General features: G+C 28.4%; 2 protein-coding genes and 1 long non-coding RNA gene across 3 annotated transcripts in view; 2 read left to right on the plus strand and 1 right to left on the minus strand.

Moving 5' to 3' along the window:
- LOC136074352 (shematrin-like protein 1) overlaps window positions 1-103 on the minus strand; it is a 750-nt gene extending 647 nt beyond the window's left edge. Inside the window, exon 1 of the mRNA XM_065786658.1 lies at window positions 1-103. This exon is cut by the window's left edge and continues 25 nt beyond it. Within this exon, the coding sequence (XP_065642730.1) occupies window positions 1-72 (72 nt within the window). The 5' untranslated portion in view covers window positions 73-103.
- Window positions 104-2,322: 2,219 nt separating this feature from the next.
- LOC136074353 (shematrin-like protein 1) lies at window positions 2,323-3,072 on the plus strand. Its single transcript, XM_065786659.1, has 3 exons — window positions 2,323-2,450; window positions 2,705-2,833; window positions 2,924-3,072. Exons 1-3 carry the CDS (start codon window positions 2,354-2,356, stop codon window positions 3,070-3,072), a joined length of 375 nt encoding a protein of 124 aa, XP_065642731.1. The 5' UTR covers window positions 2,323-2,353.
- Window positions 3,073-3,185: 113 nt separating this feature from the next.
- Window positions 3,186-3,845, plus strand: LOC136074869 (uncharacterized). The gene is made up of 3 exons (XR_010635518.1): window positions 3,186-3,310; window positions 3,419-3,604; window positions 3,714-3,845. It is a non-coding gene; the product is annotated as an uncharacterized LOC136074869 (long non-coding RNA).
- Window positions 3,846-24,030: the final 20,185 nt, after the last annotated feature.

The following is a 24,030-nucleotide window of genomic DNA, read 5'->3' on the forward strand; positions in this document are numbered from 1 at the left end:
TATCTTTCCACTTCTCGCATAAACGCAAAGGTTTAGGAAAACCACCATAAACAATACGTTTACTTTGTTCATGTTTCAAGCAAGGTTAAGTTACACTTAAATAACGCAACCTACACATACTATCACGCTCAAAGTATCGTCTATTTATGCAACATTTAACTTCCTTGTTAGTGACGCAAATAAACGAACAAAATTGAAATTACAATGCAAAAAACTTATTTATGGTATTTTTATTACTTGTTGTGGGTGTTTGTTGCTTTTTTAGTGAACCTTTATGAACAGCGTTTAATTAAAAATTTCCAGATACGGAAGAGTTGTATATTTATAATGTAAAAAGATTTAATTACTTACAGTGGTAGAATAATGTTTGGACGAGTACAAATTTGTTCAAATAAATATTTTTTGAAAGAAATTAAAAAAAAAAAAACTATTAGAGAGACGGTATTAATTTTTTGTTTTTTTGTTTATTAGCAAAATGTCCAACTAGTTTAAATCAAAATAAAATCTAATAGCTTGTAACTGAAGAAATAATAAAAAGTTAATTAAATAAAACACAAGAAAAAAAACAGTGAAACAAGTTAAACTTGGACAATTCCATGATTAACAATGAAAAACAATAATTTTCTGTACTTAAAGTAGTCGCCTTTGACTTTAAAACACATGCTTGAGCATTGACTCTATCAATTGCATGCATAGTTCTTTTGGAGTTGAGTTCCGAGTGTTTTTAGAACCTCGTTTAAGTGTGTTTTCCTTGTAATTTAAACGTTGCACATTTTAAAGTTCATCCAAGTCCAAATTTTTTCAATGGGACTTGATCAGGTGATCAGGCACACCATGTCAATAAATGTAATTTTTTTGATTGCAACTATGTTTTGATTCTCTTGCCTGTTAGGCAAAGTTCACTATCTTGATTGTATTAAAAGTTAGAAGATCTTTGGTAAAACTTTGATATTGACGGTTTCAAACACGTTTTCATGGTGTCTTTGTACGAAAACTGATAGATTGAGCCTTCGTATGTCTTTATGGACCCAGAACCTTATGGAAAATACATCCTCAAATGCCTAATGGACCACTTATGGCACCTGTTTTCGTAATTTATTATACACCCATTTTGGTAATTTATTTTAATTTAATGGATATATTTTTTAGTGGGCTAGCATAAAAAGAGTCTCAATTACATCAGTTTTACCTACAGATAATGCAAGTGAAACATCTTAACATGTTGCCAAAAAATATACAAAAAAACAGTTTTAACAGGGTCAAAAGTAATTTTTTCTCCCATTGAACCTCCTTTTTCCTTGACATCAACAAGATACAAATGTTATGGTACATTAACTAATGCTTGGGGTTCTCAAACTCTAGATTCATATGAGGATGTATTTTCCATAAGGTTCTGGGTCCATAAAGACATACGAAGGCTCAATCTATCAGTTTTCGTACAAAGACACCATGAAAACGTGTTTGAAACCGTCAATATCAAAGTTTTACCAAAGATCTTCTAACTTTTAATACAATCAAGATAGTGAACTTTGCCTAACAGGCAAGAGAATCAAAACATAGTTGCAATCAAAAAAATTACATTTATTGACATGGTGTGCCTGATCACCTGATCAAGTCCCATTGAAAAAATTTGGACTTGGATGAACTTTAAAATGTGCAACGTTTAAATTACAAGGAAAACACACTTAAACGAGGTTCTAAAAACACTCGGAACTCAACTCCAAAAGAACTATGCATGCAATTGATAGAGTCAATGCTCAAGCATGTGTTTTAAAGTCAAAGGCGACTACTTTAAGTACAGAAAATTATTGTTTTTCATTGTTAATCATGGAATTGTCCAAGTTTAACTTGTTTCACTGTTTTTTTTCTTGTGTTTTATTTAATTAACTTTTTATTATTTCTTCAGTTACAAGCTATTAGATTTTATTTTGATTTAAACTAGTTGGACATTTTGCTAATAAACAAAAAAACAAAAAATTAATACCGTCTCTCTAATAGTTTTTTTTTTTTTAATTTCTTTCAAAAAATATTTATTTGAACAAATTTGTACTCGTCCAAACATTATTCTACCACTGTAAGTAATTAAATCTTTTTACATTATAAATATACAACTCTTCCGTATCTGGAAATTTTTAATTAAACGCTGTTCATAAAGGTTCACTAAAAAAGCAACAAACACCCACAACAAGTAATAAAAATACCATAAATAAGTTTTTTGCATTGTAATTTCAATTTTGTTCGTTTATTTGCGTCACTAACAAGGAAGTTAAATGTTGCATAAATAGACGATACTTTGAGCGTGATAGTATGTGTAGGTTGCGTTATTTAAGTGTAACTTAACCTTGCTTGAAACATGAACAAAGTAAACGTATTGTTTATGGTGGTTTTCCTAAACCTTTGCGTTTATGCGAGAAGTGGAAAGATACTCAATTTGTACAATAAAGGAAACGGTAGATTTTAAATTTATGCTTAATAATTGTTCTATATTAGTACTAATTCAAATTTTATAATTATATCACAATAAGTTGTAAGTGTAAGCAACAAAATAACTTTAAAACTATAGTTTATAACTTCATTTGACATATATTTAACTTTAAAGTTCTTTTTTATTATTAAAATATTTCTTTTTATGTATGTACAATGGAATTTTATAAAAAATGGCCTAATTCTTGAAGTAAATTGTGGTTTAATAACTTTTTTAAAGAGTATGGCTACGGTAGGTATGGAGGTTACGGTGGTGACTTATACAACAAAGGGTATGGGTATGGAAACAACTACTACAATGACGAACCAAAAATAGCTGTAAAAGAAGACCCCACTTATAATTCGTACAGTAAACCATATTTTAATTTTTCAATAAAAAAAAGTATTGTATGTATGATTTGTTTACATTTGCACTATGTATGTTTATTAAATCTTTTAGACAAAGGTTATGGCTACGGTGGATACGGAGGATACGGAGGTGGATTATACAACAAAGGGTACGGATACGGAAACAACTATTACAGTGACGAATCAAAAAAAGCTGTAAAAGAAGATCCAACTTTTAATTCTTACAGTAAATCATTTTAAAATATTTATTAAAGTAATTTTTAAATTAAAATAACAACAACAACAATGTTTATAAGTTATTATATCACACTGTGTGTTTGTTTAAATATCTAAGACAAAGGGTATGGTTACGGTGGATACGGTGGATACGGTGGATATGGTGGTGGCTTATACAACAAAGGGTACGGATATGGAAGCAACTACTACAGTGACATACCAAAAGTAGCTGTAAAAGAAGACCCCACTTATAATTCATACAGTAAATCATGTTTAAATTATTTATTAAACAGATTTTTGATTAAAAAAAGTATTATATATGTCCGTCTTTGTTTCCATTTACACATTGTATGTTTATTAAATCTTTTAGACAAAGGTTATGGCTACGGTGGATACAGAGGATACGGAGGCGGATTATACAACAAAGGATACGGAGGCGGATTATACAACAAAGGATACGGAGGTGGATTATACAACAAAGGCAACGGATACGAAAACAACTATTACAGTGACGAATCAAAAGCAGTAAAGGAAGATCCAACCTATAGTTCTTACAGTAAATCATTTTAAAATGTTTATTAAAGTAATTTTTCAATTGAAGCAAAAAAAAACAACAATGTTTATAAGTTTTTATATCACACTGAATGTTTTTTTAAACATTTAAGACAAAGGGTATGGTTACAGTGGATACGTTGGATATGGTGGTGCCTTATACAACAAAGGATACGGATATGGAAGCAACTACTACAATGACGAGTCTAAATCAGCTATAAAAAAAAGATCCCACCTATAATTCATACAGTAAACCTTTTTTTAAATGTTTCTGTTCATTTTTTCCAAGTTAGCAAACAATGCTTAAGTGTTAATCAACGATATAAATAAACAGTTTTATTTTATTTTGTTAGATAAAGGGTATGGATATGGAGGTTATAGTGGATCCTATAATAAATGTTATGGACACGGAAAATCTTTCTTCTAGGACGATTGAAAGAGATTCATTCGACGAACTATTTTTTAATTTATTGTAAATGATTAATTTGCAATGGATTTCTTTTTTTTTTTTTTAATTAGGCTTTTAGCATAAGCTTTTGATTCTTTTCAAACAGGAAGCAAATTTTATTTATGTAACATAGCTTTTATTCAACAAATACGAACGTTGCTTTTAAATGATACAAATATATAATTAATAAATGAATTAGTTTTAATTTCATTTGCTCAACAATACATGATTAAGATGAATAAAGGAGTAAAGTAAGAAAAATTTAATTTGGCATACTTGTTTGTATTTAAGTGTGTGTGCGTGTGCGTGTGTGCGTGCGTGTGTGGTTATTACGATGCTCTCTTTCACTCTCTCTCTCTCTCTCTATCTCTATAAATATATACATATATATATATGTATATATTTATGTATATATGTATATATATATATATATATGTATATATATATGTATATATATATGTATGTATATATATATGTATATATATATATATATGTATTTATATATATATGTATACATATATATATATGTATATATATATGTATGTATATATATATGTATATGTATATATATATATATATATATGTATATATATATATATATATATGCATATATATATATATATCTATATATCTACATATATATATATATGTAGATATGTATATATATATGTATATATATGTATTTATGTATATATATATATATATATATTTATATGTATATATATATATATATATATATATTTATATATGTATATATATATGTGTATACATATATATATATATATATATATATATGTATATATATATATAAAAATATATAGGTATATATATATATATATGTATATATATATATATATGTATATATATATATATATGTATATATATATATATGTATATATATATATGTATATATATGTATATATATATATATATGTATATATATATATATATATGTATATATATGTATATATATATATGTATATATATATATATGTATGTATATATATATGTATATATATATATATATGTATATATACATCTTTTTGTTTCCTTACTCGATTACAAAAACAAACTGAAAAATGTGCGTTTTCAATTACACTGATAAACAAATAAAATTTTATTGTGCACATCTTGTTAACTAGGTGGTTTTTTAAAATAAATTAAATATGCTGATTTCAAATATGCAAACCATTTTTCACCATCACGTGAAGTTGTAAAGATATTTGGGTCAAATCTTTAGTATTTTAGGTAAAGTCCCTAATATTGTCGAAAAAAAAGTTATTCAAAAGTATGTCAACCTGGGTCTCAAAAGAAGCGTATTTTCGTAGAGATTTTAGAAAAGATAAATATTTTTACTTAAAATTTTCTGACCAAAAAAGTTATGTGAAAAAATGCTCAAGACTTTTAAAAAAATTTTAACAACATGTTTCTTAGCAATAATACAAAAAGTACTTATTTTTATTACAAACAAATACCATTTTTAAAATCTCTATAAAAATACGCTTCTTTTGAGACTCAGGTTGACATACTTTTAAATAACTTTTTTTTCAACAATATTTTGGACTTTACCCCAAATACTAAAGATTTGAACCCAAATATCTTTACAACTTGACGTGATGGTGAAAAATGGTTTGCATATTTGAAATCAGCATATTTAATTTGTTTTAAAAAACCACCTAGTTAACAAGATGTGCACAATAAAATTTTATTTGTTTATCAGTGTTATCGATGAGCCTGTGAAAGATCAATTTCTATTAGCATGTTTTTTTATAAAAATAAAACAATAATTTCTTACATGAATCTTAAAAATGTGTTAATATTGATTGCAACCTGTAAATTAAAAAGTTATACAAAAACAACAAGACATTATAAACTTAAAATATAATATTTGTTAACAATAAAAATAAAACATAATATTGGGTGCTGTTTTTCTTAATACCATACAAACACGAAAGATGTAAGAGAAATTATCCACCATTATGTATTTTATACTAAAATTCTTTAGAACTTTCTGCCCTTTTTTTATTAAACTATGGTGATGCAATTATCAAAAAAAAACAACTAGATATAATGGAGACATTAAAAAAAAATATTATTTTGATTTTTTTCAAGGTCACGCAATAACGTATACGTAAATATACGGTGTAAGCTCTAGGATATTAGACGAGGAAAAACACTTATTTGCTATATAAATAATAAATAATATAGTTCCTACAATAATTCATAAAGTTTTCGAAGGGTTTAATATTTATTGCTCCTAAATAAAATGTTATCAAAAAGATAAAATATATTTAACTTCAAATTTATTTACTGCGATCATGAATAAAATTCCAAAGCAAATAAAAGTTGTTTAAAAAGTTGATTGTCAAAACTAATTTAAATGAGTCTTTATTTAATTGCTTCACGGGTATGATTTCTAGATTTGCTAATGTTGCTCTGATGAACCCATCTCTAGTTTTTCTAAATACCGATTGAGAAGTTCTTGTAACTTCTTGGGAACATTTTTAATGGCTTGCCTATAAACTGGGAAACAAGGCACATACAACGTAGTGTCGTTTTATAAGTTCATCATTTGACAATAAACATGTAAGTAAAGGTTTATTTTCATCCAAACTCCAAAAAATTGGATCTAAAAAGTGAATCAGAATTTTCATTATGTTTATAATGTTTTCTACTTCTTATATTAGTGTTCCCGTATTCTGAATCTTCTCCTCATTTTAAAATTGTTTCAACTGAAAATTGTCTTTCTTTTTTTTCTAGACATATATAACAATGCTTGAAAAAAATTTTCATTATGAAGATTCCATGAAGATAATAAAACATAGCATTACAATGTCTTTAACTTTAAGTTTTTGATGACAGAAGTTTTTAATGCGTGAGTATATGGTTATGCCCTTCAGTCCACTTCCACTTTACTTTGATTTCAAACCAAAATGGCGTATAAACTCCAACAATAATCTTCACTAGAAGTTGAAGGTTATATGTTTCTTCAATTGAAAGTAAGATTTTTGATCACCAAAGTAAATATGTTTCTATTTGTGAAAGTCTTGCATGCGAATGTGCCCAGTTTCTTTGATTTTGTCGTTAAGATTTTCGGGAAAAGCCCCATGAGTATTTCCTGCTTAACTGCATGGGTAATTTCATAAAGATACTTTTTATCATCTGATAACAATTTTACAACTTCAGAGTCAAGTTCTATTATTGCATTAGGAAATTCGATTTTTATTATGCTATCCTTGACTTTAAAGCTAGTAATCTAAGCTATAAGTTTTCTAATAAAACAAGAAAAATAATTTTTCGATGCAGTTTTTCCGTCAAATTTCAGAAAGAGAGTTCATTTGTATGAAGGGCACATATTATCCACATTAGTTTTTTATTCAATTTATGTTCAAGGGATTGCATGACACCTCCTTTCCTACCAGTGTTTAAATTTGTTGAGTCCGCACCAATGGCAACTAAAGAGTCTCCAACATCACGATCCTCAATCCATTCGTAAAGACTATCAGCACGGCTGCAGTTTCTACTATTTTTTCATAATTGTTAGTTAAATGAAATTGCTATTTACCTCCGGGTTCAGAACAAACTGAATAATGTTTATCTTTTTTTTCCGATGGGTGTAATAATCCGTCATCTTCCTCTCTCATGTACTTAATTAAATCTTTTCGTCCATCATAAAGAATACATTTAACAATATCATTCATTGCCGCTTTTTCAGCTTAACTTTGGATTTCTTTTATTAACTTAGTTTTACTTCGTTTTATTTTGTTGTGATCAACAAAAACAACAGTATTTTCTTTAAAAATTTGTCTGTGACTGTGATCTGTGACTGTTCTTAAGTGCTTCAAAAATTCTTATTTGCCTAGTTTTTTTCCTCGAACATCAGTTTTTTGGAATTCGCTTTCTTCATCTTGCTTTTTTGATTCATATTATGAATCAAAAAAGTTTAGATACAGAAGCTGGTGATACGAATGTCAAGCAATGGATCAATTTGTTTGTCGGCTATATCAAGGAGAAAGCAACTAGTGCAATCAAGAGATGATAATGATGAAAAGTACTTAGCAAAAAATTCAGCTTTGTCTTTAGGTGAGGTGACAAAATTTTAGAGTCTTATTCTTATAGTTTTAGAGTCGTATTCTAAATTTTAGAAGTAAAACGTACGTATGTAAATAAATTTTAGAGTCGTGTTCTACTTAAATATCTTTTTAACCGATATGTCTCTGATATATCAACTAATCTATTTGTAAAGAACTTTTGTTACCAATTTTATTTCTTTAAGCTTGTAGAAAAAAACTTCTTGCAAAGGTATCTTTGCAAAAATTTGACATGCAAGTAACATGGGCTTTAAAAGGACAATCGTTGCATCCACTTTCACTACAGCGTAAGATTTTGCACTTACATTTTTACAAGTCAAATAACTTATCAAGTTTGTCCGTATACATATTTCTTATTTTGTTGTAGTTCTCAATTTTCCAGTGTCTTTTGCAATATTCCATTCAGGGGCAAGACAATTTATTTTTATAAATGTTTGTATACACATACATTTTGTACTCAAATGTGTAGCTGATCTATCACGCAACTTTAGTTTAAAGGGAGCAACTTTTGCTTATATTATATGGGTATGAGATCCACTGTTATTAACCTACATATCACATGAAAATAAGTACAAAACCATGCAATGAATAAAAGCTATATTTGTATATTAAAATAGAATGTGAAAATGCAAAATCCTCATATAAAATTATTTTTACTTTAAGTTTTGAGTTTAAGCGGAAACAAGATTTTCACGACGTTTTTCATAGGTTGTAACGATCTTGGATACTGTAGATTTAGACTTTTTTGTCCAGACGTTCAACATTTTGAGAATGACATGGAATATCAGGAATTTAAACTGTGCCATTTGTAACATTGATTAAGAGGTCTTTTTTTCACTTCAGATAGTATCGGAGGAGGAGAGATATCAACATTTGACCAGTCTATCATTTCCAAATATGAGGAAGCATGGAAATTGAGAGAAACCTTTTGCAGAGAGTAAATACGTACCCCATCAGTATTTTCTTCTCTTCTACATGCAATAATTTTCTTTGCTGCATCGACTTTTTTTAACTTGTCTTCATCCATAATGGATTACAACAAAACACTTTTAGGATGAGCGAAATAACAACTTCTTTTCCAACCTTTCTGAGCGATTGCTATTGTATCAGGATGATTAACCCAAGTAGCAAACAATATTGGCGCAATATTGGCACGATACTGGGTATCTTGGCCAATCTTGGCCAAGATATCCAATATGGCGCCAAAATTGGCATATCAAAATTGACCAATATTAAAATACCAATATTACCCCTTTATTGTTTTACTAATAGTAATATGCCAATATTGGCAAAATATTGTTTGTCAATACCGTAAAATCGCCTATGTTTGGTGACCATGTAACTTCGGTCATTTAAGAAAAAATATAAATAAGCATGCAAAACTCAAATTTTACAATCTTTTTTTATTAAATAATATTTTTAATTAGTTCGTAAATAAGGATCTATAAAAAAATAATAATGTTTATATGCAACCTGCTGAAATAATTCTTTAGCAAAACATCAATTTGAAAAAATGCATACTAATAAAATCTAAAATAAGCAAATTATTAAAATAAATGATCGTATTTAATCTTAGTATTATTAAGAATCACCAAATTAATTATAGTTAGAAAAAAAATTAATAGTTTTTGAAAATTAACTCTTTTTTTATAAAAATTAGTGAAATTTTGAAATATTCTAACTTCGGTCATTCACGGATAAACAACGAAGGAGACAATGAGCATTAATATTGTGAAATGTTGATAAGTGTTGCGAATGTAAAATTTACCGGTAACTTTACCTGTAAATTTACCAGTAAATTTTGACACTTTTATTATGGATACACACCATAATATTTCATTTGAATAAAAAATTTGTTACCAATTTCAAAACTAACTGACGGTTCTTTGAGTTTTAAAAAGTATCAACCTTGTGACATATCTTTTAAAGATAAAATTACAGCTTAACGACAATTATGGATACTTTGCGAATCCTCAGACAATTGTTTGTGTGGATCTTGCTGTTCTGCTAATGTCAACGATACGTGCAAGAATTGCCAATAAACATACAAAGCACATTTAAAGCAAAGTAGGACTTTTTTGTTAATTGAAAAAACCTTTTTTACTTAATTGAAAAAATATATTTTCAATTTTATTAACCTATGACGCAGCAAATGTGATAATGGCCAAAGTAATAAAATAGTTGACTAATTACAATAAAAATTAAAAAAACTGCTACTTATTTTTAAAAAGGCCTTTTTTATGTCTTCTTGTTTTCTTTGGAGCCCAAAAAGAATTTTATGTGCTCTTTCTTGTTTTCTTTGGAGCCCAAAAAGAATTTTATGTGCTCTTTCTATATATATATATATATAGCGGCCAAACTCGTGAGATGATATTGAAAGTTCGAAAATAAAAATTAGTACTCAATATTTAATTTTAAATTAAATATTGAGTTTTTATTTTATTTTTTTTATTTTTAAAATATCAATTATCAATATAACTTTCTATATGTTTCAGAAAAAAAAATTGAGTTTTTTTTATTTATGCGTGATAGATTAATGTTCAAAGTTTAAAGGAGTTGCCCAAGAAACCAACTTTTTTTTGACCCTGTGAATTTAAATAACCAAATTTTGGAATATAAATGGCCTTGACTAAAAATATTTTAAAGACACCAAACTTCGTTTTTGCCTCGATTACTTTATTTTATCGCTAAAATGAGACAAAAAAATACAATATTTCAAAACACGATATCTGCAGATATGAACATGTTAACTACATCAAAATTTTAACATAGCTTCTAGATGATAGTAAAATCCATATTTCATATCAATTTTTTGATTGACTCATTCAGTCAAAAGTTATGTCTCTATTAGTAAAAAGAGTGCTAAAGATATAGCATTATTTGTATAAATGTCACAAATTAAGACGTTATTTACCTCAATAAATGAAAAGCCTATGATGTATGAATTATATATAATATATGAGTATTTTATGAAAATTTCAACTTATTTCATCCATTCAATCTTGAGATATCATGTTTCAAAATCTTAAAAAATTTTATGTAAAAACCATAAACATGAGAAAATCAATTTTTTGTCTAAAATGATAAAAAAAAGATGTTAAAAACCACCAGCAACATAAGATTCACACTTTTTATTCTCGTTCTCTTTATCCATATATCCTTTTTTGACTGCTCTTAATTTTTTTCTTCGTTTTTTAACGATTGGACTGGATTGCTTTTTCATTCTTGCAATACGTTAGCGATCTCGTGCAATGGATTTTTCAGCGGTTACCTTTCCATGTAAGCCAAAATCTCCTCAAACTGCATTCACTCCGCCACTCCCATCATTGTAATGTAAAACAGCTGAGTTAATTGAACACTCAAATATTATTTTTTCACTGAAAACATTTTTGGGACAGCGAGTTCATACGACTGAGTTGAACGATTCATAAGTGCTTTGAGTTTGGCCGTGAACGCATTTGTTCAATAAATCATCTTCTTATAAATTACAAAGATTGGTTTTAAAAGACAATGAATGGACATTGGTAAACTTATGGTGTTTTTGAATGTTTTTGTCTCGTTAGTCTTATCTAACTGCCATTTGCACCAAGAAGTGTCATCGCGTGGACACATTCCATGCTGCTGGTTCTCATTGGTAAACGCAGTACAGTTAAACAACACTGAGCCGATTACTTTTTTCATGGCATAGACATCGTCTAAGTTGTTTCTTATAGCTTTTCCATAATAGGTTTGCATAACGGGTAATGCCGAAGTTATCGAACAAAATAAAAACGTCAATAACTTATTTATAAATAAAAAAACAAACCACTATTATATTTTTTTTAAATAAAGCATTTATCTTTTAATAAAAATATATTATTTTTTATATGAAAAAACACCACCATCTGCAATTGATCTCAATTTTGCTCTGACGCCTTTTATATGCGACTGTAAAAAATTTAAATCAATTTCTTGTAGTTTTAGTTTAATGCAATCAATCAAAACTTGCTCTGTTGAAGCTTGCCAATCTCCCTCGTAAGCCTTCTGTGCCAAATGTCCCCAAAAATTTTCAATTGGTCATGCTTGAGGCACATTTGGGGGATTCTTTATCAACGTAATAGACATATTGGTCCATCCAATTTAGAGAATCTCTAGAATAATGAGAACTTGCTAAATCTGGCCAAAATAAATAGTTAAAGTCTCCATGATACTTGTGAATAAATGGAAGAAGTCGTTTTTCTAAACATTCATTAATATAGATTGATGAATTGATCGCTACAGCCTTGGAAGTGCGAAACAATGGCTCGGACATACCACGGTCAGATATGGCTATCGACATTAATAATTTTTTCGGAAATTTCTCTTTTTCTATAAAACGAACACTTTCTGGGCATGTCTTTTTGTTGTTTGTGTAGTATCCAGAATTTCCATGCATGTTGTCCCCTGCAAAACAAAAGTATTTTTCGTCATCGATGACTAGAAGCGATTTTGTGTTATAGAGTTGGTTAACTAGTTTCTTGCTTCTTTTCTTTGCCTTTATTTGTTGTTCTATAGTGTATTTTGGAGTCTTTTCACGTTTTCTATATTTAATATTCATTTTTTTTAACTGACGACCAATTGTCGATTGATTTACACAGAATTTAATACCTATTTTTCTCTGACCGACCCCTTTTCGATTGTTGACAAGTCTCGTTAATTCGGCTTTCTTTTCTCTAGTCCAGGATGTCGGACGACCAGGGTGCTTTTTATCAGAAAACGATTGAACAGTTTCAAGTCTTTTTAGGTCATCATATATTGTACTTCGAGCAAATCCTTCCTTTTCAAAATGATTTACGATTTTTTTTTTTTTTTTCTATTAGATTTATTTACAAAAAACATTTTTAGTCGCTTTCGAAAAGATTCTTGTTCAGCTGCATTTAACTTCATTTTACCACAAAAACTAAATATTATGCTCAAATAATGAAATTAGGATTTGTCCGATAACTTCCGCATCACCCGTTAGAGTTGATTGTTTTTTCAGTCAACTTCCCCTTTCCTGATATGGGATTCTTTGTACCTTTATGTGATTTCACAAGATTTCTAAGACGAGTATCTAAGCGCTTCTGAGCATGCCCAATACATTCCAATTTGAGAGGTGTTATACCAAAGTCTTTATAGGGATTTGCCGCTATGACTTCTTTAAAAGACGAAGAGTCTCCCTCTTCTAAGTATTCTCTGTAAATTAAGTTGTTCTTTTCCACAGTACGTTGAAAGACTTTAACAGAACAATACCAGTGACAAATCCATTAAGAGATGAATGGCTCTTTCCTTCCACGCTTGGTCTATTTTTTTACGTTGTTGTGTTGGAACATCTGAAGAATCTTGAAGATCGTCTGCAGCTTTTTTCATGCTTTTTAAAGCTGCATCATTATATGCATTATATATCTCATTTGAATTTAGGTTATCAAAAGCGTTTTTGGTTAAACCATACATGTTCATGCATTGAGTAAATGTGTTTAAACTTGAATGACCTCGACCAATCTCTCGAAAAGCAATCACCTCTCTTGCATTTGCTTCAAATATATTTCTTCCAATGGTGCTACTGCTATTCTTTAGATGAGTAAACAGTAAGACTCCATTGGTCACAAGATCTACATTTGAACTCGAGTTTGAGTGAAAATCCCTTTTTTTTGTGTGTGTTCTTAATGGTTGGCATATGACGTTTTGGACCAGCTATTTCCAAAAAAATATTTTTGAGAACAGAAAAGTTAATAAGGATATTATAGTCATACAGATCACGACTCTCAAAATGATTCTGAATACCCATATTTAATTTTTTTTTGCACTAGGATACATGCTTATTGTATTTAAACTGTGTGTTTTGGCAAAAAGATCAATTTTTTCCTGTTTCCTTAACCGATTGGGAGGAGCCTTTCTTTTAATTTTTTTTGCATTAGTTTGCTTATTTCCACTGGCCATTGTTATATATTTATGTCTAAAAGAGTCAGAAGTAATATAAAATACAAATAAGTCATTACACCTCAATATACATTCATAAAAATCTAATAAATAATATATTTTATGTTGCATCACGTTGCTTAAAACATAAGATGTTCATTCAATCAATGACTTTTAGTTTAATAAAAACCATAAAATCTAAGATACACCACAAGACATTACGTTCGATACGGAGTTGAGGATTATCTGAGGAGATAAACCCAAGATATTTGACATTTCAATTGAAGTTACAAATGATGAAAAACGCGAAAAACAACAATGTAAAAAAAAACCTTATATACCACTATATAAAAATGAGGAAAAAAAAAGACTTTATATAAATTGAACAAATGATTTAAATACCATTTTAAAGAGAATAAAATTCTGCTCGTGAAAAAGGATTTTTTTTTTTTTTGGAAAAAATCAAGAATTATTTCTTGGGCAACCAACGCACTTAGGCAATTTTACGTTATTGGTTTTATATTTAACAGTTAATATTGGCTAATGTTGAGATTTTTAGATATTGGTACGCATGCGTAACATTATGGAATATTCATATGTCCTTTAGTTCTGTTATATTTGTTTAAATGTAAATAATAGCATCTTTTTGCATAAACAGACATCTTTATGATGGTTATTTTATAAAAAAAAGTTTTTTTTATAATGTCTTTTGATTTATATAGCATTTTATTTTATGCAATAGTTTAATGCAATGTTATAGGTAATAAACAAATTAATAAGTTAAACTAGATCTGCTAAATCACGTTATATTAAGAGTAGTTAAACAAGATTAAAGTAAAAATCATGCTATAAGTAATGCTGAAAACATTAATAAATTATATAAATGCGACTTTAAAAATGCGATAAACTTTAGTGAGGATTGACACTTGGACATTAAATGTGGAAAATAAAACTAATATAGAAAATTTATATCTAGATATATCAAAATCTTTCTACACATTTCACAACTATCTCTTACTTATAAAATTAAAAGCTTATAGAATAGATGACAAACTCTACAATTGGATTGAATGTTACCTAAGAGGTTGGGAGCAGAGTATCAGTGTTGGTGGTACATAATGGATAATAGTAAATAATGGGATCCTCCAGCATTTACTTTTATAATATATATTAATGATTTTTCTGATTTGGTTTTAGTTGTTGTATCTGTATTTGCAGATGATACTAAGATTATACAATTTGCTTTCTAATAGCTCACCATGCAATAACCTGCAAAGAGATATGGACATTAGAGCAAACTGGGCAAAGTTATGAAAACTAATTTTTAATGAAAAAAAATGTAAAGTTATTCCCTTAGGACCAACAAGCACAAAATTCATTTATATACTCGTTAATATAAATCTCAATACTTCGATTAATCTTAAAAACTCTCTCGTCAATAAAAGCTTTGGGATCTTCATTGACAGTAATTTGACTTTTTTCTTATTTTGTAAGTATAAAGAATAACACTGCCAATAAAATTTTTGGAATGATCAAAAGATCATTTGTCAATCTCAATATCTTGACATTTTGTACTTTGTTAATTTTCCTTGTTCGTCCTCACCTTGATTCTTGCAGCTTGTCTACTCTCGTAGGCTTTAAAAAGATCAATAATTAATTGAAAATGTTCTAGGCAAGTCTATTAAATCTGTTTTTGGTCTGATTGGACTCACTTACAACCAAAGACTACTGACTGGACTTACTTACAACTAAAGACTACTGAGACTAAACTTAACTAGCATGAGCTATCGTTTCTTATGTACTGACATGGCAGAAACTTTTAAATGCATTCACAATCTTTATAAATGTAGTTACAACCCTTTCATTTCCTCACTAAATACCATTCAGTATTTTATTCATCAACACCTGCGGTGTTGCTTACTGCGGTGTTGCGTTGTTGCGATTTTTGCGGTCACGCTTATAAATTGAAAAAAATGTTTTGTAAGACAGATGTTTGGATAAACTTTTTAAATACGCAATTCACAAATTTGTAGAATAGTCTACCATCTGAAATAGTATGTTCAACATCTGCCACAACATTTAAAAAATATCTAGATGCATATTGGGAACATCAAATGTACAACTGGATATAAACGATTAGACCGACACAATTAGATACAATAGAACAAAAGGTTGATAGACTTATTTTATATACCTAATTATTCTATTTGTAAAATAATAGTATTAGATAATAATAATAACAATAATAATAATAAAAAGATGTTATATCAAAACTCTTATTATAGTTATTCATCTAAAAATACTTTAAAATCCTCCAATGTCAAGTTTGTTGACATATCATATTTTAATGAAACCAACCCTCATACTTGAATAACAAATCCTGTTTATCATTTTTTTAAATCTTAAATAGTAAAGTTATACAACTCACTGTATGTCACTAGTAAAGGCAACCTATAATGGAGAATGAAAACAATGATAAAAATAAAATTGTGACAAATATTCTTAACTCATCCTTAATGTCATATTTAAATAAGAAAATGTTATTATGGAAACCTTTCCAAACCACACAAACTTTAAAATTCCCTTTTTTTTACTAACCAATAATCAAACTCTACTTGAAACTAAAAGCAATAACATTTTACATTAAGAAATAAAACTCAATAAATTTTAGACTAACATTTTCAGTTAAAAAAATATCTAAAAAAAAAAGTTAATCTGAAGATGGCAATAAAGTTTAAAAAATTTGCTCTGGCTGAATTTTTTAATGAAAAGACAACAACATGTGTGCCATGAATATTATCTATTTTTCATGGCTGATAAATGAAAGTTTGGTGTATTGGCCAAATCACTTGCAAGCATCTTGCCTTGAGGCTGCAATACATGAAGCCACGCTTCTTTAAGTAACTGGAAGCAGCTGAAAGTAAGAATTTTTTATTATTTTGGTAATTGTCTGCTTAACAATATTGTTTTTGCTAGTTTAATTTTAAGTTACGCATGTGCAAGATCTAAACATGTGCTAATGATCTTAACAGCTATATTTGACTCAAATATAGTAACCGTCCATTGTCCAGCACAAACGTTAGAGTTTACATCAAGAGTTAAAACAGCTGTTGATAGTGATGAAGAAGAATTATCTATGCCTCCAGCCTAAAAGGTTGTAGGTTACAAAAAAAGTGATACTGATGAGAATGTCTATCTGTTTCTCAAAGATTGAACAAATCTTAAGAGTTTTAGGGTTAAGTGTTTATTTATTTACCGTTAATTTATTTGCCGTTAATTTATTTGTGTTAATTTATTTGCCGGTTAAAGAGGAAAAAAGATCTTCTAAGCCTGGAAGAAAAATTATGGAACAAAGACACCTTATGAATCAATAGTATGTATCAGTGAATTGATATTAGTTAATAGTTTTTGGAAATAGTTCCATGCACTATTAAAGTTTCTATTTTTTTAGATATATGATACATTCATATGAAACATACAAACAAATGATACAATATGATACATAATAGATTAAAATTATGTTGTATATAAGAATGTTTTATATCAATACCTATTACATTTTGTTTTGATTTTTATCTTTTATTCCCAGTTTTATTACCAGTAGCAATGGCTACTCGGACATCTATGTCATTTTTAGGGTGTATTCACCACAGCTTTTTTGCTGTGGGGAATACAACCTATCTTGGAGAATTTTATACTACGATGTAATTGTGGTCAAGGTTAGGAGAAGCTCACAAACCAATATGAAATTCTGGATGGTATTTTTCCTAGTGTTACATTATAAAAGTTTTATAAAAAAAATTAGTTCTGATCTGCAAAAAAGGTTGACCTCTGGAAAGGCGTCTATTATTATCTATTTATTACCAAAACGCTTTAACTCTTCCATGTCATATTTTAATAGGAATATCACATTATGGAAACCCGTCTAAAACATAAGCATAAGAGGAACCATTAAACTTTTAATACAACCAATTATACTACATTTGTTTTTTTATTTTAGATGAACTTTCTTGTTTCGGTTGGAGGAAATGATTACAAACAACTTACAGCGGCAATCTTAATACAGCTAATGGCCAAAGAATTGTGTTTGTCAAATGTATGGAAGGAAACAAAATCGTCCTGCAAGGTCAACATAGGTAAAGCACAATATTTGTATTCTACATTCCATTTCCTTTTAATAAACAAATATTTTTGTAAAAGCTAATTATTTTACAATATTTATATGTGAAAAATTATATATTTCAAAATTACATTGTGATAATATTAAAAAAACGTTTTGTAGAGTTGTGTTTAGTAGTTCGTCAATTTTTTAATCATTTATCGTTGTATTCGTTCAATTCAAAATCGCTACGGACAAAAGTATTAAAGAAAAAATTGGCAGCTTTCTGGCGACGGCCATTTATAGAAATAACAGAAGAAAAAATAGAACCATAACTGAGTAACGCTTAATATTGAGCAATGAAATAAGTATCGGCAAAATAATGAAAGTCAATACCCACTATCTGATAGTGAGAGTAATACAGTAGTTTATAAATGTATATATATATATTTTTGTGCCTGTATTTAAATAGCATTGATTTTATTTTGTTACATTTTGGTTTTGGAGCACTCAATACCTCGTTTTTTCATTTGTATCTGTTTCATATAACTTCAAATAAATTTAATGATTTACAATTTTTTTTTCTTAAAGCGTGTTCTATGATCATTGTCATCTCCTAGACTATTACCTGTTTAACTCAAAAGAATAATGCAGCCTGGTACTATAGTATCATTTAAATAAGAAAACTGTTATAAATTTTAATTATTAAAAATTTGTAGAAGACAATATTTTTTATTGTTTTTTAATAATAAAAATTTAATCGAAAATACTCTATACATTGGCTTAATATAGTTATATATATTGGGATATTAGTATAAACTATATTATGCCAATATTGGCCAGTATTATATCTCCATTATTGGCGCAAAATTATTTACAATAATGGCGCAATATTTTAAACATTATCGCGCCAATACTGCAATGTGAACATTTTGCCAATATTGACTTAACAACATTGACGCAATATTGTAGCGCCAATGTTAGCCAATATTTGAAAAATGTTTACATTGCAATTTTGGCTCGATATAGTTTATAATATTAAAGACAATATTGTGCCAATATTGTTTGCTACTTGGGAAGATTCCAAACGCATTTCATAATCGTGAAAAAGTTCCGTGCTTTTCAACGCATTTCCAATTTTTCTTGATTAAAGACCAATAATAGCAGTAAACTTTGATGATGTAATCAACAACTTTTATTAAACTTGTCATAGATTTTACGGTCAACATGATTAACTTAAACAGGCAACTGGCAAATGTGAGCCACTTGGAATGATTGAGATTTCCGGGAGGAGTATTTGTGAAATGCTATTTCGTTTCTAAATCCAAATTTTAGAATCCTCGGATAACAGCATTGCATGCTTTTAAGTGTTTCTAATCTTTACTGAGATCATAAATGACGACATCAGACATTTCAATAAGTGTTCCATTTACAATGGTAAAATCAGCTATCGGTAGAAAATGAACATCAAAAGATAGTTTTTCATGAAGAATGCCTTTAAATGCAGTAGGGCTAGATGTATTACCATCTAGTGCAGTGAAAATCGCTTTGAGAGGCAGCTCATTCAAATGAAGCCAACAAATACACCATTAAAGAGGTTTACCAATATGAGTTTAAAAAGTAAACGAATGATACCATTTTTTCAGCCCGTGTTTACATTGGTTTCATAACAAACAACACTTTGTCAAGTCACAAGGGAATTTCTGTTATTAAAACTGAAATAATTTCCTTCGCAACATCAACCCTTTACCACTTTGTGGATAAATGTGATCAAAGTAGACGCTGTTGGGATATCAGCAGATAACGTAATGATCTTCTTTTATGGAAGTGGTCCTGCTAAATTACCATCTTCTTGTACCAACTAACCTTAGGGTTTTTCTATACAGCTATCAAAACCGATTCCAAGAATTTCTTTGGCCGTTTCTGCATTTTCTTCACCATCTTTTTATTCTACAGGTTTCTTTGTCTTCTTAATTTTGGTTGATCTAATATGTATTGTGGTGAATCGAATGATATATCGTTCAAGCAAACGGTAATGATTTTGCATGCATCTTGATTGCTAAGTCCTGTTCTTTCCATTATTCGACAGAGTTCTTTGTAATGAGATACATTTCGATGTTTGGAATTACGTCCACTTAGCAAGCTGCCTTAATTATCGTATTCCTCATTATCATGACTACAAATCTTTTTTATCACTCTCGCAGGAAAGAAATATTGTCGATAACGATACTTGGCATGCTTCGGCATTTTTTTTTTCTAGACTATATTTCCCGTTCTTTACGAACTTTTTGCTTTTGGAGTTGGTCTGTTTCTTTTGAATGTTCAAAAGACGTCTTTTTAGGACCAAATAGAACTTTGGAGGGAACAATGGCAGTTTGACCAATCCCGGAAAAAGCGATTAACACATCTGTAAAGACAAATGTCTAATACTTTATTAAAAGAACCAAGTTTACACTGAAACGTAGATGAATTTGTCTTTTCATCTAAACATATCCTCAATAGTTTTATATCAGTAACCAATATATCTAAGCTTTTCAGAATGCTGTTATTTGAAATCGTTGACAACACCGCCCTCGACCATATGTTTACCAAATCATCAACTACTAACTTATATATGTCTCTGATTAATCGTTCTGGTATCTGCTATATAATGCTTAAAGACTTCTGTTGTTGTCGGCAATTGACTTTCTGGAAATTTACAAGGTTCGCCAAACACTGAGTGCTCTGAGTCACTTCTGGTTTTGATAAACTTTTTCTTCAAGTTCATAATGCTATCTAAAAAGAATAAGAATAAAAAAATCATTGGAAATCCATATTTACAATAAATCCATATTTACAATAAATAAATAAAAACATCTCATGTTCCCTCGTGAATGTAAGTATCAAGTGCACACAAATCAGTACACAAACATTCAAACAGTTCTACAATGCGTTAAACGTTAACCATTAACAATCAAAACATATTTAAAGTATGCATATTTCATTAACAATATTGCAATATGCATTCACAATACTTGAGTGTTCTATTATTGCGATTATATATTGAAAAACAACTTTCCAATAGTTATTGATTCTATCACTTTCATTACATTAAATCATATATAATTTTATATTTATATATATATATATATATATATATATATATATATATATATATATATATATATATATATATATAAATATATGCCTAAAATTAATAAATTTTCAAAAAGACCAGGATTCTATTTTATTTTTTGTTTTTATTTTATGTGAAATGAACCTTATATATTCACTTATAAGTAACTCCTATAAGAATCTTAAACTTATTTAAATCTAAAAGCATTTAAATATTCTATAAATAACTTTCACACTGTTTTCCCACATTTTTAACTTTTTAAATGTAATCTTTAGTTCAATCTGCACGACCTATCTCAGGTAAATTTATAAGTTATCATTTTTCAAAGCAATAGCAGATTGCTGAGTTTTTTTTTCTTTTATCTTAGCTTTTTTTTATAATAATATGGTATATATAAAATAATATTGAAGAATTTTTTCTTATGTAATATTTAGTCCCATCAACAACTCCTACCACTGGTAAGTTTATTAATTAGAACTTTTCAAAATGAGTATAAACTACATAATAAGGCGTTTTTTTTTGTTTGTTCATCACATTTTTCTTAATTTATTTTCTTCTCATATCTCTTTTATGTAATATTTAGTACTGTCTACAGCTGCTACCACCAGTAAGTAAATTAATTAGAACTTTTCAAAATCTTTATAGTCTATATGCCAAATAAATGTTTGATAATTTGTTTGTTGCGTTTTATTTTACTTTTGTTTCATCTGTCACTGCTTGTAAGTTTTGAATTGATCTTTAATTAAATAAGATTTGAAAGAAATTTTTTTTTAGTTTATAAGTTATGACAATCAAAATGGTTGTTAATAACACTAGTTAAATGTGTTTTCCTTGGTTTGGTTTTTTTGTTTCCAATATATAATTTGCTATTATTGTTTTAAATTAACTTCCTTACTTTAAATGTTTCTTGGCTATTGCTTTATTTGAAGGTGATCCAATATCAAAGTTAGCCGGTTATAATTGTTATTAATAATATTGAAATTGAATTTGATTGATTGTCAAGTAACATTAAAAATCAATAGCCTATTTACTAAAATTTAAATTAATTTACAATTTAACACATTTATTCGTTATTTAGATGAACGTACCAATCCAAAATTAAGTGAGTTATTTGTATTATTAATTTAACATTTTTTTCAGAACAATTTTCTATTATTTTGTAAAGTCTTTTTGTAAATTTGTTTTATTTTGTATAGTCTTTTTAGTTTGTAAATTTGTAGCACAATTGTCTGCACCTTTTTTTATTTTTCATTGTTTGGATTTTATTCCAACAAAATTAACACACACATGTGTGTGCTTGCGTTATTTGGAAAACTACTTATTGGGCCCTGGATGAAAAAGTTTTATGTGACTGTTGAGGAGGCAAATTTTGACCCTATTAGTGGGATCCAGGTAGTAAAAAATGTTTTGCAAAAAATTACAGATTCTAAATCAAATCCGGGTGCACTTTTTTGCAGCAAAACAGATTTTTTTGGAAATGACCTTGAACCATATATTTTAGGTCCAATAAAAAAATTATGCTTGGTTGATGAACAGCTTATTGAGATGATTTCTGTTTGTTTTATTGCAATGAAAGGCGTCTTAAGTCGTCAATATAATAGATACCTCTCACTTTCTATTAATCAGACTCTCAAGGAGGAGACAGCAAGTGCAACGCTTCACAATATAGATAGTGAAGAGTTAATGGGAATGTTTAGTGAGGCAAAAGAAAGATCACCTAATGCAACAATATGTTATATTTCATGCAAATTAAGATCAAAAAAGAATCAAACTTTAAATTACCTAGAGAAAATGTAGTAATGTGGCCTATTCACACAGCTTATAAAAAGATGATGATAAATCGAATGAAATATAACAATATATGAGCAGAGATTTCAAAAGAACAGGCATGAAAATGCCAAAAAATGGATGAAAAAGACAAAAGAAAGTTAGAACGACAGTTGCGTGGACTCACTTACATCAAAATAAAAAGTTTATATACATTGTCTACCAAACAACTTGATGACTGAGATGATGTAATACTGAGTATTTAAATTATGTCATGTATGATGGTAGAGTAGAAAAACTTGAAAAAAATAAGACAAAGTTTATAATATTTCTTACTGGGTGTTATTTTCAACTGCATCAGTATCAGTATCATCTTTAAGATGATACTGATATTGAAGCAGTTGACTACGACATGAAAAAATTACAGGTTATTGCTGATGTTGTGGCAGGAGAGTTGATTTTTTCTTGAAGTGTAGTATGTAACAAATTATGATAATATTACTTGTAATGAAATTTTCAAAATAGATGCCGCAAGTGATGAAACTTGAAAAAAGGTATCGCAAGTGATGAAACTTGCGAAAAGTATGGTATGTCATAAAACTTGCAAAAATAGTCATATCAAGTCAGGTATACTAGGTACTAAACCATAAAAAATATTTTGATAGGCTGCTCTGGCTTACCTTCATGTGGTTTCTATCGTTACAAATGATTATTATAGAGTTCCATTTATGGAACTGATTATTTTAGTTATTTTTTATATTTATTATTTACTATAAGCCAAGACAACTATATAACTTAGGGCATCTAAAATGTCTTAATACACAACAAAATAAAATTGATTGTTAGTAATAATCTTTTATTTTTAAGTTTTCAAACAAAACAAAGTTTTACGTTCATTCAACAACCATCTTACATTCTTCCTAAGAAAGGTCACATTATGAAGGGTAATTTCTATTAGGTTCTAATTTATATCCCAGCTAGCACACATACATTG

This window comes from Hydra vulgaris, chromosome 01, assembly GCF_038396675.1.
Source record: "Hydra vulgaris chromosome 01, alternate assembly HydraT2T_AEP".
NCBI classification, from domain to species: domain Eukaryota; kingdom Metazoa; phylum Cnidaria; class Hydrozoa; order Anthoathecata; family Hydridae; genus Hydra; species Hydra vulgaris.